General features: G+C 41.7%; 1 protein-coding gene across 3 annotated transcripts in view; it reads left to right on the top strand.

Annotated features, from left to right (window-relative positions):
* The window catches only part of MIER1 (MIER1 transcriptional regulator), an 81,241-nt gene that overhangs the window by 3,548 nt on the left and 61,458 nt on the right, over positions 1 to 16,235 (top strand). For all 3 annotated transcript variants that reach the window (XM_034433252.2, XM_034433251.2, XM_087891093.1), the window contains exon 2: positions 15,428 to 15,452. In XM_034433252.2, the coding sequence (XP_034289143.2) occupies positions 15,428 to 15,452 (25 nt within the window). The remainder of the gene's footprint in view (positions 1 to 15,427; positions 15,453 to 16,235) is intronic.

Raw genomic sequence — 16,235 nt, forward strand, 5'->3', positions numbered from 1 at the left:
ATCGCACGTGACGTACGCGCACAAGCACTTCCAAACCAGTAGGGAAGGTAAATAGATTTCACCCCTGGTTTAGATTAACTGCAGAGTTTTGATATGCATTCCTTATATGGTTGAATCAATAGTGTATGGGAAGTTAAAGCTGTAGACAAAATGTTTATGGTAAATTAGTATCAGACTGATTGACAACTGCTTAAATAGAAAGTTCCTCTTAGAGGTATGAGTGTTACAGAATTCTTTTTAGCAAAATTAATTGAGATAGATGGGATGTGCTTACTTGAATTTCAGCAATTATTTATGTTCAATTTAGAATCAATATATAAATTAAAATTCTCAACAACATTGAGACAAATTGATAAGGAAATGGATTTCTGACCTGATAACAAGGAAGCTTACATAGGTTTATATGTTTTTATCAGTTGGGGAACTAATTCTGACTACTTTTATCTGCTTATCATTATGCCAATGGTTATCATTGGTTCAAAGTTATGGCGGCCTCTGAAAAAGTGACTTATGATCATAATGCTTCTTGAAATTACAACTATTGCACCACCCTAAGGTCACATTATCATAATTTGGGTGCTTGGCAACTGGCTCACATTTATGATGGTTGTAGCATCTTGCAGTCATGGTCATGATTTGTTACATTCCGATCCGGTTTCCAACTAGGAAAGTCAAGGGAGGAAGCTGGATTCATTTAACGAATGCTGTTATTCACTTAACCACCACAGTAAAAATGGTAGTACACTCCAGTTCAGTCACCTGATGACTCACTTAGTGACCACATCACTTAATGACCAAAATTGCCATCCATTTGTGATCATAAGTTGAGGATTACTTGTTGCAATAAAAATATCAATATTTACCATGCAATCAAGCAATACAATTCCAACTTTGAGAGAGGTGTTTAATTTAAATAATAACATAGCATCACAGAGTTAAAAGCAGGGGCATCCAAATAGCAAAGGCAAGGCTTTTTCCCAGTTAAAAATTAATAGCTTAATTCTACAGAGCTCAGAAATACAGGATACTCCAGATTCTCCTTTGCTCCATACCTTCAGTCTTTCAAAGAAATAAGCCTGGTCTCACAAGTGCTCCAACAAGAGAAGAATGGCATGTGAGGGTAGAGTTACTGCTACTTCATCATTCTCCACTGTTGTTCCCAAGTAAGCTGTTGCCTCAACAACAGTAGTAGTGCCATTACTGACAGTTACCTTCTAGTCGTCAGCCAGGAATGGGATGCTTTGTAATGACTAAGAGTGTAAGAGGAGATTGTTGTGAGGCTTAAGCATGTTGTAACAGCAGCAGAGAAGATAAAGTAGCTCATGATGTCTCTCTTCTCTTTCTCAAAACCAATCTCAATTGGGAGAGAGTCAACAACTTAACTCTCAAATTGCACAGCTCCTTGTGAGAGTTTTGCTTTGAGGCCCAGAGAGCTCTACATACACTGTATGTTCTGAAAATGTAGAGTATTTATTCGTTGAAAGCAGAACGAGAAGGGAGGCAATTTTTTTCTTCTTTGGTAGTAAATTCTGTAATTATGCTACAGAATCTGGTTTCTAATTATGATAATAAATTACCAACATTCATATCCTACCACAATTCAGATAGACTCTTGGATTAACATTAATTTGGAAATAAATAATACTTTAAATTTCCTAGTCTCACATAGTTTAGAACTTTGTAGATCAACACAAGTACATTGAATTGCACTTGGAAGCACAATAAAAAGCAATGAAATGTTTGAAGAGCAAAGTAATGTGATGTGTGGAGCATATGCTTTGCAAAAGTCTCCCTGCTGTCTTTTACACTAGCTCCATTTCCTGATATACAGCTTGTTATATTAATCAGGTTTGCCTAGGATGGTAAAGTTAAAGAGATCTTGAAAATCACCTGGCCTAGCTCACTCTTCATTTTACTTTTTTTTTTTTTTTTTTTTTGTGAAAGGATGCTGTTATAGTATGCTTTACAGAAGGCTGCCTACCTTCTGCTTCTCCAAAAAAGAAGAAACATATAACTACTTGAGGCAATCTGTTTGATTGCCAAACAGCCATCAAATTTTGGAATATTTCCTTATTCTATTTATACATTTATAAACTATTTCAGTCAAAGTGACTCTAAATGATGATAAAGCAATTTATTTATTTATTATTCAAATTTCTATACCGCCCTTCTCCTTTCGGACTCAGGGCGGTGAACAGCCAAGATAAAAACATCTATACATAACATCACAGATAAAAATAAAGTTAAAATAATTTATAAATTTGGCCCATAATTTAAAACTTGTCAATTAAAATCAATATTAAAATTTTAAAACTAACCCTAAAATCAAGACAGACCGGCTAACTGAAAAAAATAAGTTTTTAGAGCCCGACGAAAAATCCGGAGGTCGGAGATCACTCGTATCTCTGGGGGTAGATTGTTCCATAGAGTAGGTGCCACCACAGAGAAGGCTCTCCTCCTGGGAGTCGTCAGTCGGCATTGTCTGGCCGACGGCACCCTGAGGAGGCCCTCTCTGTGGGAGCGAACCGGCCGGTGGGAGGCTATTGGTGGCAGAAGGCGGTCCCGTAAGTACCCTGGCCCTAAGCCATGGAGCGCTTTAAAGGTGATCACCAACACCTTGAAGCGCACCCGGAAGTCCACCGGAAGCCAATGCAGCTTGCGCAGGAGAGGAGTCACATGGGAGCGCCCCGTCGCTCCCATAATCCCCTGCGCAGCCGCATTCTGCACCAGTTGGAGCCTCCGGGTGTACCCCAAGGGGAGCCCCATGTAGAGAGTGTTACAATAGTCCAGACGAGAAGTGATGAGTGCTTGAGTGACCGTGAGTAGGGTGTCCCGGTCCAGAAAGGGGCGCAACTGGCGTATCAGGTGAACCTGACAAAAAGCCCCCCTGGCCACGGCTGTCATATGCCCTTCTAAAGACAGCCGTGCATCCAGGAGGACACCCAAGTTGTGGGCCCTCTCCGTGGGGGCCAATGATTCGCCCCCAATAACCAGCGATGGCGTCAGCTGGCTATACCGGGACGCCGGCAGCCACAGCCACTCGGTCTTGGAAGGGTTGAGTCGAAGCCTGTTTCTCCCCATCCAGACATCCCCATCCAATGCATTGGCAATAAAATACAACAATAATAAAAGAAAAGAAAACATATCTTATTATGTTTTAAAATTATAACATAGCATTCCTATACTAGGTACTCTATAGTAGTCAGAAACAATAGGTGTTCCAGAAAGCCGGGTTTTTTAAATCTTTTGGAGCATCATAACAGTGGGAGCTACTCTTGCCTTGGAGGGGGAACGACAAACTTTTCCACAGGAGAGAAGCCCACTTCAGGGCACTCTTCCTTTGTACCTCTTGATTGGCTGAGCCTACAACTTTTCCCCCATATTTTTTATCTCTTGGTGTAGGAATCTGGTTACCTTTGAGGGTAACATGCTTCAAACTGCCATTTGCTGGGTGACTGATATGAAGAGATGAAACTCCACCTTCTATTTGCCAATGCCAAACTAACATAGATTTTATCCTAATCCAGCTGGGTATTCTTTTTTGAAATTATATTGTTTATATTTCTGTAAAATTTAGTGTCAGCCCTGGCATGCCTGGCGGGGCTGACATTAAATTTTAGTGTCAGCGGGGATAGGCAACACCCAGGACGTTGCACCGGGGCATTCCAGCACAACGGAGCGACTGGGTGGCCAAGCTACACCCACCACGCCCTATACCTGTGGGCCTCGGATCCGTTGCTACTTCCACTCGGATTCCGGCCGGGCCCAGTGCTGCTTTCGTGGATGTTGGGCAGCATGTTCAGCTGAGAGCTGGGAGCTGGGAACAGCTCAGTTGGAACAGGCGCCTGTGCACTGGGTAGGCTTCGGCATCTGGCCAGCATCTAACAAGGAATCAGTTGAGGGGAGTGGAATGCGCATGTGGCTGGGGGTGGGGCTGTGGGAATGTTTAAATGGTGATGGGGAGCACTGGGCGGCTAGCCCCGATTTCATCTCACTGTATAGCACTTGGTGATGGTCAGATTGTGCCGGAGCAAGGAAGATAAAAGTACTACAAACCAGGAACTGAGTTTCAGATTATTCTAAAAATGGTGAAATCTCTCTCTCTCATATCTTAGTATAGGTCTGCGTGAGCAGGGGGTTGGACTAGATGACCTCCAAGATCCCTTCCAACTCTGTTACTGTTACTGGTTAGGCTTCAAGCCTTTCTAAGTTCGCATTTAAGTTTGTTCTCTGACATCATGCTGGTTGGAAATTCTTAAAACTTTCATCTTAAAATATGCAAAGGGCACTAGGATCATGAAGAATATTACAGGGATGAGGTCACACTCAACGCAACCCACTTCATAGGGGGATTGTTGTGGAGAAAATAGACCTTTATATACACTTATCTTGATTGTACAAAATAAAGGTAGAATATACAACTGGTAGTAAATAAATAAATACCGTTGTCTTTGGAAAGGCTTTTTCTGTTATAAACAAAGCAGTAGAAATTCCTAATTATAGCGCATGAACTTTGTAGTTTGAATAATTACAGGTGAGGATCAACTTGTTACCTAGATTTTTCCATACAGTTGATGCTATTTATCCTTGGCCAGTGGTAGTCTAGTAGTGTCTGGCTGGGGCTGATCTTGAGCCTTAGAAAAAAGGTGGACTATCAATATAATAATCCTAAAAGTATGCTACTATAAATCATTGGAGACCTAGGTAATAACTTCCTTTCATGACTTACTGTGAACTCAATATTCTTTTTCAATCAGTTAAAATAATAGTCTGATTTTCAATTTTATATCATTATTTTAAAAATGTAATCGCCAAAAGCTATATCCAATACTTTTTGTTGTGTTTATTGGACATATATTTGAGAGATAGTAGGAAATCATGGCATTTCAAAAACTTATGGTTATTTTTGTATATTAGGCTTTTAAAATCCATAGTTGCTTTCTTCTAGATAACAGGAACAGCATAATATTGACTTTGAATAGTTTATTGATAGCTGTACAAGTGGTATTCTTTTTATTTGTAATTTCTAGGGCTTCTGACTTTGTGGTACACTGGAGTTATGGAATTGACAACTGGACCATACTCAGCTATTTCTTACTCTGTTGTGATAAAAGAGACTTGGGACTCTGTCCATCAGCATATAATACTGAACAGGATGAGACAAAACTTGTTGTTAGGATAGAAGCTGTCAAAAGAAAGATCAAGTTTGAAAATAGGCTGAATAGGCCGGGGTTGCAGAGGAAAAAAAAATCCAAGAAAATTTTACCACTATTCCCCTCTGGAGTACCATGTAATGTGAGCTTTTCTTTTTTTAAAAAAAAACTTTGAACTCCATTCTTCCTCTCTGGCAGTCACATGACTTAAAGTGGAGCTATTATTAGAGGGTTGGAATGAATTCTGAATGCCATGCTCTGCATCCCTAGCTTTTAAAAATATGTTTTTGGTAAATTTGTATCCAACTCTCATTGTCTCTCATACCATAATCAGAACTGATTCTTATCTGATCTGATTTGGAACTTTTGGGATATGAGCAAGATGAAATGGAAAATATCTATTTATGCAATAGTGGCAAATATGTAGTATTAGAAATACTTCATATATTTTACAAGTTCATCTATTTTGCTTGATTTTTTCCCCTTCATTAAGGACCAAATATTCTATTGTTTGAATAAAAACTAAATCTGGGAATAAAGAAAAAGTAAAGTAAAAACTAAGCCTCTAAAGGTTATGATTCCTAATTTTGCAAAACTATTGAGAACATGCTTTTCATTTGTTAAAAAAATTTATGCTTCCTGAAAGATAGAGGTGGAAACAGATATATTTTAAAGTGACTGACTAACTGTTGAAGCAGCTCTCTATTATTGTACATGGCAGCTTCGGTGGGTAGAACATCAACATTTATGTGTAGTTGATGAACAGTGAGTGTCTAAGTACCGATATTAAGATAATATCTTAATGTCTTTAGTATAGCTTCCTAGGCACTTTAGTCTTTGAGGAAGATCCCACTTCAATAACAAAACATTTAAATTCTGTTTTGATATTACATGTACCATATAGTATTGTAAATTACTATATCTACTGTTGCTGAATGCCAGATCCATCTGTAATAATACTACCTTTATTCATAAGTTGGTGGTAAATGAACGAATAGATCTAAGGTATATATTATTGAGCAGATTAGGGCTGTGGTCCTCCTGAAGATTTCTCCTCCCGAGTTTTGTGTCTGATATCAACTGCAGTGCCAGGGTTCAAGAGGGAGGGTGGTTGTGCTCTTAAGAAATAATTTATCTGTGATCAGGCGTCCTACTTTTGAGATGGTGTGGTGTAAGTGTCTGTGCATTCAGCTGAACTATAAGAACAAGATAAGGATCCCACGTGGCTGCCCCAACAAGATACATCCCTCTTGGATTTCCTCACTGGTCTGATACTGGTATTTCTAAAACTATTTGTCTTATAAGCTTTCAGTCTCCATGCCTTGGAAGAGTGTCTAGGAAGGCTCAGTAACTCACAAATACCTGTAGAGTAAGTCAAGTGAACTTGATAGAGATCTGCAGCTTTGTGGCTAAAAGTATATGGGATTAAAATACATTGTCTACAACATCCAGGTAACATTTGCAAATAGCTCAGACAAACACCTCCCTAATTCATTGGACAGAAAGGGGGAGGTACCACATAATCAGATGTGCCAGATTTTGTTATAGCCAATTTCAATAAAAGTAGTTTTAGCCGCTTTGTGGAGTTGATTTCTTCGCTTGATTATCTGCCTTGGTTGATATTATCATAACTTGTCTCAATATAATTTCAGGCTCAAAATATATATGCAGGCATATACCGGATCTCTCTTTTTTTCAGATAAATTGTGTGAGGATATAGGATACAAATATAGTCCTTTGCCATTTTAAATAACTTTCTGGTCAGATGAGTTTAATCACTCTGCATAATTTCTGTAGGATGGCATGACTGACTATCTGCCTCAGGCACCTTATGTATCTGGAGGAATTCTACTAAGCACTTAGGGATTTTCCTAGCAACTCGAGAAACAGTTTTATTGATGTTGGTTGGAATTTGGAGGTGACCAGAGGGTTGAATTGTCCCTGTGCAGCAGCTTCCTGTCTGCTAATCCCATGTGCTGCTAAACTTTCTCAGGTGGTACAGGAGTTAAAATAGCAGAAGCTAATAGAGTGCCATAGAATAAGACAAAAGTGGACTTGGCCAAATAAGAGCTCATGTTCAAGCCTACATGGTAATTAAGGAGGCAAAGCTTCAAGACTTCTCTCCTATTGCATTTGTGGGATATTGTCCCATGGCATTGTTTAAGGTCAGTTGCTCTCTATTGGAAAAGAAGAGGCCTGAAGATTTGCCTGTATCTTATTTTGCTTTGTTTGCTTCTAGGTTTCTGATTCATGGCCCCTTATTTTTTATATAGTAATGTTATTGAAAATTATGTTATACAGATAAAATGAATACAACTTATAGTGTGTGTGTGTGTATCTAATGCAGATAAGAAAAAGGGAAAAGAGAAAAAGGAACCTCCCTCTTCATCCCCTGCAAATATGATCAACATCTTCACTGTCTCTTAAAATAGCACCAAGCAACTCTTCATCCCATACCTCACCCCATTCTCTATAAACAGTTCTAAAAACTCATCTCTCCATATTAATCAGCAAAAGTCCATCAAGAGTTATCAAAAATAACAGCCCTATTGCAGACTATATCTGCTTAAACTCAGTTTGAATTGTTCCTTTTATATTTAAATTTCCATCTCTATTTAAACATATTCCCACATTTCCTCTCTTCAAACAAACAAAACTTTTAAAACATCATCATCCAGTCTGTCAATAAACCATTTAAACATTACCAAAAATAGTAACCCATTTATTTTAATGTCAATCAAATAAACCGATTTTATATTCTTCTTTCTCCCAACAATCTTTAGATCTCTCAGAGTTCTAACATCCCCTTTTGATACTTTGTCTCTTCTCTCAGAATCCCTCATATCCTTTCAAGTCCCTTTGTAATTCTAGTAGAAAGATGTTATTCACCACTGTTCATATTCTTACTGTCTCTTTTTAGAAAATCCTTGGCAACTTCAACAAGTCCCTTTTGTAAATCCAATGTAGAGGAATAATCCACAGCATTCTTCTGATTTAATATGTGTATGTCTTTTTCACTTATTAAATCATAATTTAGTTTCATTTGTAAATTTACTATTTCCATCTCTTTCTTATAGGCTATCATTTTTAATCCACCTTCAAATCAATTACAATTTTATTAAGTGGCCTTGTTCCTCTTCAATACCATCTTCTAATTCTTCAGTAATAGTAAATAACTTCCTGAAAACCATTCATTGTAGATCTCTCTTAAAGTGTCCACTAGTGTTCAACCTTCAAAGTTATCAGTTTTATCTAAATACCATATTTTTTCAGAATATAAGATGCACTTTTTCCCCCCAAAAAAGAGAGTGAAAATCTGGGTGCGTCTTATATTCCAAATGTAGCCCTGCCCAGCTTCTCAAATGGAGGTTTCAGAGGCTGAAAAAAGCATCAGAAAAGAAGCTTCAGAAAAGAAGCCCTAGAAAAGAACCCCCCAAACAGAGCTTCAGAGGCTTTTTTTCTGAAGCTCTGTTTCAGAGGCTTTCAGAGGCAGGAAAAAAAGTTTTTTCTGAAATGGAGTTTCAGAAGTTTCAGAGGCAGGAAAAAAAGCAAGGCACAGAGCTCACAACCAAGGAACCTGTTGCTAAACTTCATCTCTGGGAACAGCTGATTGGGGGTATTCCGGGAGGCCAATCCACCTGCCAATCAGCCTTTTTCTTATTTTCCTGCCCAAAAACTAAGGTGCGTCTTATACTCTGGTGCGTCTTATACTCCGAAAAATACATTATATAGACATTTTCCCATGGGAAAGATCCTTTTAATTAACTTCAAAGTCTTAAGTCCATTTGTATTTTGTTTGTATGTTTGCTAAAAACTTTCTAAAGTCAATACTAAACATCCTTTTGCTGTAGTCTCCCACCAATTTTTTTTTTTACAAATCTTTGAACTTGTAGTTAAAACTTATTTTTTGAAGGATTGAACAAAACTCACTCAGTGATTTTACTAAGACCTGCCTATCTAAAGGTTCTCAATCCTTAAGCAAACAATAAAATAAATTTAAAATTATTAAGAGTGAACCTCAGTTGAACCTAAAGTAGTTATATATAGACTGCATTAGCCGCTATAAATTCTATGAACTCCTTAGTCAGTCATACGTTGATCACAAAAACACAGTTCCTGCCATCTGCTCACCAAAAATGAGCTGTGGGGAGTAAATGTGGGTAATCTTGAGATCTCTACTTTCTCCAGAGAGATTTTGGCAACTTACATCCAGCAGCATTTCACTATGGTGCTCACCAGAAGAGTCTCCTTGTTTTCTAACAGTAGGTCTAATTAAAGAAACTTAGTGTGATTCATGCTTTCTGATTGTGTTCTGCTGTTAAGGATTTGATATTAATTACTGATCTTGGAAACTATAAACTCCTTAATATATACTTACTCAAGGACAGGTTGCTTAGGGTTGTCCACATATAAGAGAGAAAGGGAATTTGGCAGGGGGGCAGAAAAATCTTTTCTTTGGCAGTCTCCAATTATGGAATATTCTTGTACCTATGTTCTAGTCAGCATACAATCCAATCTTTCATAGATCTGTGAAGACAGCTTTTCTGGAGGGCCTCTGAAGTCTATTTTTTTGCACTTATTAAGTGGTGTTGGTATCAAGTGTATCTTTGTGTCATTTTATTGCTATATTACACTGATATATTTGTTACAATTTTATTTCTAGGTTTTATTATATGTTTATAGTTAATAGTTTGTACACTGGGAATCACTTAAATTATATGGTTTAAAATACAGTAAATAAATATTGATAATTATCAGAAAACAAATTAAAATCATCCATGGATATATCATATATTCTAAATTAAACCATAGGAAATTACCAGGCTGAGCCCAAAGCAGGAGTAAAATGCGTCATCAGGCTCTAGTCCCTTCACACCCACAAGAGTCCAGCCCACTTTGAATTCCATTGACTGTTATCTACCACCAATTTGCTTTGACTGTTAGTAACTCAGATTCTTGAAGAGAGCTTAAGCTTTCAATAAAACTTTATTTTGAACTGCCTGGGCCCCTGTTTTCCCATTCTTGACGTAAACAATATTATTCAGAAACTTTGAAATATTATACACATATATTCTATCTATCTATCTATCTACCCACCCACCTAATATATGTATATGTGTGTGTGTATTATATCTATCTATCTATCTATCTATCTATCTATCTATCTATCTATCTATCTATATTTATTTTCGTAGATTTTCACGGGTAGAGGTATGCAAGTATTGGTGTATTCGGGTCTTTTCCCATGTAAGATTGAGAGTATCTTGGTGACGTTTCGACGAGGTGTCACTCGTCATCTTCAGGCTGGTGTCCTTGGCTTCATGCCTGTGCGAGGAAAGCGTGATCGGAGCTGCCGTCTCTCTATAAATACTGGTGGGGAGGTGTGGGGTGCTGGCTCTGTTGCCATGAGTGGGTTGGCTGCCAGTGCTGTTACATCTTGATTAGTTGATGTTTGCAGTTTAGTCAGATGTTTTGTAACATCCTGTGTGGGTGAGGCCCTTGATGTGTGTCCATTAGTCTTTTGTGTTTTAACGACCTGGGTAATGGGCTATGTGTTAATATCCTGAGTTCTAGTATTGTGATATCCTGAGTTTTTTGATGTAATGTCCTGAGCAGATGGCTGTGATGCCACATCCTGGGCTTTGGTTTGGCTCCGAGTTTGAGGTCTTGCCATGTGTTCATGACGTGTGTCAGTTTGCTTTGTGTGGGGATCAGAGGGGAGGTGCAGCAGCTGGTGATGCCGCCGTGGTCTGGCTTCTGGATAGTGGTTGTATTTCGTCTATGGGATGGGTTTGGGTTTGAATCTGGTGAGGATGATTGGTGGTGGTGTCATGTGTTATCTTGGGTCTGGTGTTAATCTTTGTGGCTGGGACTCTTCTGTTGACTAGGGCTAGTTTCCAGATGTCCAGTAGGCGGGACAATGTCATTTGATAGGTGAATTTTTGTGTTTGTGACAGATATAGCAGCGGAGCTTCTTGGTCTGCGAGACTCCCCCCTCTCGCAGGCTTGGCCCTCCACTCTATCGAGGGCCTACCTCGATGACGGGCTCTGGAGTCCCGAGAGGTGGCATGCCGCAAAGAGGGGGCTGCGGGGTTTTTTAAAATTGTCCTTGTTTAAACTTTTAAGGGGTTCTGGGAGGGGGGAGGGGGGTGGGATTGGAATTAGGATTGTGGGTTTGGGGGAGAACCCACTAGGGGGAGAGTCGGGCTTGGCCAGGACGTTCGGCGGGGGTGGTGGGGGATCCGGAGGGGGTCGAGCTGGTCCAGACTATGCTTTCACCATCGGTACTGTGTGTGGGAGGGGTAGATATGGCGGGAGCAGGGGGCCATATCATGTTAAGGGAGCACGCACCCGCTGTCTTCAAGCGGTAGAGTGCTCCGGCCCCCAAGGCTCCACCCGTTCTCCAGGTAGTACAGACCTTCAGGGCCCGGGCCTTCGTCTGATGTTGTGCAACGCCAGGTCTGTAGTAAATAAAGCCCCCCTCATCTGTGATCTTGTTTATGAGGGGGGAGCGGACCTGGCGGGTATTACGGAGACCTGGTTGGGCCCAGAGGGAGGGGTCCCTCTGGTAGAAATGTGCCCACCAGGTTTCCACGCATTCCATCAGCCAAGGTCACAGGGGAGGGGTGGGGGAGTAGCGGTTATTATTAGAGAAGGCCTTAGGCCGAGGGAGACCACTGTACCTCAGACAGCCGGTTGTGAGTCCCTCCTTGTGAAGTGGGGCCATGGGGTTCAGATGGGTTTGCTGATCACGTACCTGGCTCCCTGCCACGTGGCGGCAGCCCTGCCCGAGCTACTCAACGTTATTGCCGCGGTGGCGGTTGATACCCCCAGACTTATGGTCATGGGGGATTTCAACCTGCCATCCGTGGGTGAGGCGTCTGAGGTGGCTCGGGAGTTCATGGCTTCCATGACGGCCATGGACCTGACCCAACTAATTCATGGCCCTACGCACACTGGGGGAAACACACTGGACTTGGTTTTTGTCTCTGGACAGTGGTTGAGTGATCTCGAGATAGGGGAGATAGTCATCGAACCCTTGTCATGGTCAGATCACTCGCTCCTTCGCCTTGACCTTCGAACCGCAGCACCCCACCGCAGGGAGGCGGAACCGGTAAGATGGTACCGCCCCAGGCGCCTGATGGAACCTGATAGGTTCCAGATGGAGCTTGGGCCAATCCCGGAGGTTCTGGCTCACGCCTCATCTGGGGACCTAGTGGCCGCCTGGGATAGGGCGGCTGCTGGAGCCCTGGATCGAGTCGTGCCTTTGCGGCCTCTGACCCGGCGCCGATCTCGCCTGGCTCCTTGGTTCACCGAGGAGCTGAGGGAGATGAAGCGCCGGAAAAGACGCCTAGAGAGCTGTTGGAGGGCTAGTCTTTCTGAATCTGACCGAACACTGGTAAGATCTTATATTAGGAGTTACCTAGTGGCGATAAAAGCAGCAAAATGTACTCATTTTACTGCTCTTATTGCGTCATCAGATAATCGCCCGGCCACCCTGTTTAGGGTGACCCGCTCCCTGCTCCACCAGGAAGCGCGGGAGGACCCCTTGGAGGGGAGAGCCGAGGATTTTGTTCAATATCTGTATGACAAAATCACTCAGATTCGGGCAGGTCTGGACTCTGACGGGATAGATCCAGCGAGGGTGACGGAGACAGGTCTTGAGACTGTTATCTGGGATGAGTTTGATCCAGTGACCCCAGATGACGTGGACAGGATTCTGGGTAGATTGAACGCGACCACATGTTTGTTGGACCCGTGTCCCTCCTGGTTAGTGCTGGCTTCCCGGGAGGTGACGCGAGGCTGGCTCCAGGGGATTATAAATGCTTCGTTGGGTGAGGGTGTCTTTCCCGCCGCCTTGAAAGAGGCGGTGGTGAGGCCTCTCCTCAAGAAGCCTTCCCTGGACCCGGCAGTATTGGCTAATTATCGTCCAGTCTCCAACCTTTGCTTCGTTGCGAAGGTTGTTGAGAGTGTGGTTGCGCGACAGCTACCCCAGTACCTGGATGAAGTGTTGTATCTAGATCCGTTCCAGTCGGGCTTCAGGCCTGGGTACAGCACGGAAACGGCATTGGTCGCGTTGGTTGATGATCTCTGGAGGGCTCGGGACAGGGGTTGTTCCTCTGTCCTGGTCCTGTTAGACCTCTCAGCGGCTTTTGATACCATCGACCATGGTATCATGCTGCACCGGCTGGAAGGGTTGGGGGTGGGAGGCACCGTTTTACGGTGGTTCTCCTCCTTTCTCTCTGACCGGTCGCAGTCTGTGTTGACAGGGGGGCAGAGATCGACCCCGAGGCCCCTTATATGTGGGGTGCCGCAGGGATCGGTTCTCTCGCCCCTTCTGTTCAACATTTATGTAAAGCCGCTGGGCGAGATCATCCGTGGTTTCGGGGTGAAGTACCATCTGTACGCTGATGACACCCAGCTGTACATCTCCACCCCGGACCACCCCAACGATGCCCTTGAAGTGATGTCCCAGTGCCTGGAGGCCGTGCGGATCTGGATGGGGAGAAACGGGCTCAGGCTCAACCCATCCAAGACCGAGTGGCTGTGGTTTCCGACGTCCCGATATAGTCAGCTGGCGCCATCGCTGGCTATTGGGGGCGAATCATTGGCCCCCACGGAAAGGGCTCGTAACTTGGGCGTCCTCCTGGACTCACGGCTGTCTTTAGAAGAGCACTTGACGGCCGTGACCGGGAGGATTTTTCATCAGGTTCGCCTGATTCGCCAGTTGCGTCCCTTTCTAGATCGGGACTCGTTACGCACAGTCACTCATGCCCTCGTCACCTCTCGTCTGGACTATTGTAATGCTCTCTACATGGGGCTCCCCTTGAGGTGCACCCGGAGGCTCCAACTGGCGCAGAGTGCGGCCGCGCGGGTGGTTATGGGAGCAACATGGAGCTCCCATGTAACACCTCTCCTGCGCGAGCTGCACTGGCTCCCGGTGGTCTTCCGGGTGCGCTTCAAGGTTCTGGTTACCACCTTTAAAGCGCTCCATGGCTTGGGACCTGGTTACTTACGGGACCGCCTACTACCATCAACAGCCTCCCACCGACCAGTACGCCCCCACAGAGAGGGGCTCCTCCAGGTGCCGTCGGCCAAACAATGTCGGCTCTCGGCCCCTAGGGGGAGAGCCTTCTCTGTGGGGGCACCGACGATCTGGAATGAGCTCCCCCCAGAGATACGGAGGATTCCGGATCTGCGCACCTTCCGCCGCGAGTTGAAGACGCTTTTGTTTCATCAAGCTGGCCTCGCCTAAATCTTCTCCCTTTTAAGTGTAAATTCTAAATTTTTAATGGATTTTAAAATATGGGTATTTTAAATTGGGTATTAATTCAGCCAAATTTATTTAATTCATTTTATTCGATTTTAAATTTTGTATATCTATGTGTTTTATTTCATGGCTGTGCACCGCCCTGAGTCCTTCGGGAGTAGGGCGGTATAGAAATTCAATAAAAAAAATATATATATATATATATAGGTTTGTTAGATTTTTCATCATGAAAAATGGATAAGGTAAAGGATATCTTCACGAGTTATACCAAAATAAAATATGGCAGACCAGACATAAACACAATATTAAATACCATTAACATGCCAAGTGGTAATGTTTCAGTTAGACAAATTTGAGTTACCGATGAGTACTCGGGTATTAGAAACCTGAAATATCTGTTAGTTTTCTTTAGGCTAATAATATTTTAAGAGCTTTGCTGCTAGTTTTCCTGTAAGATTTTTTTCCCCCTTTAATTATATGTAGTCCTTGACTTATGACCATAACGGAGCCTGCCCATTAAATTATAAATTGTGAAAGTTGTAAAGCAAGTCATCACATGCCCAATTCAAATTTATGACCTTTTGCAGCAGTTATTAAGCAAATCACCATGGTCATTAAGTGAATTTTTGGTTGTTAAGCAAATGTATTCACTATGAGGCATTTTGCCAAAACCGAAAGTAACATCGGTTTTCAGCAAAACCATCATAAATTGCGGTCACATAATGGTTGTAAATGTGGGTCAGTTACTGGTGCCCAGAATGCAACCATTTGACCATGTGGGGGAGGGGAACAAGTATCTTTGGGGGGGGGTGTCCTAAAACAACTACCTGTATTTTACCTATGGCTAAAAATAATGATTGCAAATATTTCCATGATGTATTTATTTTTCTTTTTGTAACAAATCAGACATTTTCTAGACAATTATATGCTTGATTTAAATACAAAGTTTAACATTATAATTGGTGTTTTTACTAATAATATTTTCTTTTTCTCTTTTGGACAGCCATCAGTTGAATCAGCAAGCCCAGGTAATGTTTTATTTTAATATTTACTAAACTGGAGAAGATATAAGTTCTTTATTCAAGTTCATTTTGATTATATTAATATTTATATTAATATTCTTTGATTAGAGAATGCACAATTGTTGCTATAATTAACTACACTGAACTTTATTTAAAAGAGTGTGTTCCATGCTAAAAGGCAGTTTGATCTCAAGGGACCACTGCTAATGATCATTACATGCCCGGCAAATATTAGGGCTGTGCAAAGCTTTTGAATGAAGTGCTTCACAATGTGCTTTCTCTTCAGCAAAGCAGCTAGCTGTGCCTGCAGATAGCTACAAACAGCTTCGGCTTCAGCTATACTACATTTGTAGAAGATTGTTGCTTTAATAATTTTAGGAGAGATGTTTCATTTGAATGTTTTGCATAGCCCTAACAAATATGCCTGTGTCAGGTTGCTCTTATATATTTCTAAAAATGTGCCTTTGAACTCTCACAAGAATTTGGAAAATATGCATGTAACTATGGCATTATCTAACAAATTTCAGATTAATGCAAGAAAGCAACTTTTAAAAAATGAAGATTTATTATACCATAACTAAGGTCAAGTGCCAGCATGAATAATGTTATCCACTTGTAATAGAATTGTATTGCAGATTTATTTATTCTTCTTGGGTAATACACACATTTTTGGTAGAAGGTTAACCCTTTCAAGACCTGCTCAATTAGCAAAAGAAATCTCACTTGTATTTTGTATCTTTGTATATAAATTAGGAGTCTTAAACGGAGGCAGCAATTAGCCTACTCTGA

Source organism: Pantherophis guttatus, chromosome 3 (assembly GCF_059756535.1).
Source record: "Pantherophis guttatus breed Tessera chromosome 3, ASM5975653v1, whole genome shotgun sequence".
In the NCBI taxonomy this organism is placed as follows: Eukaryota; Metazoa; Chordata; class Lepidosauria; order Squamata; family Colubridae; genus Pantherophis; species Pantherophis guttatus.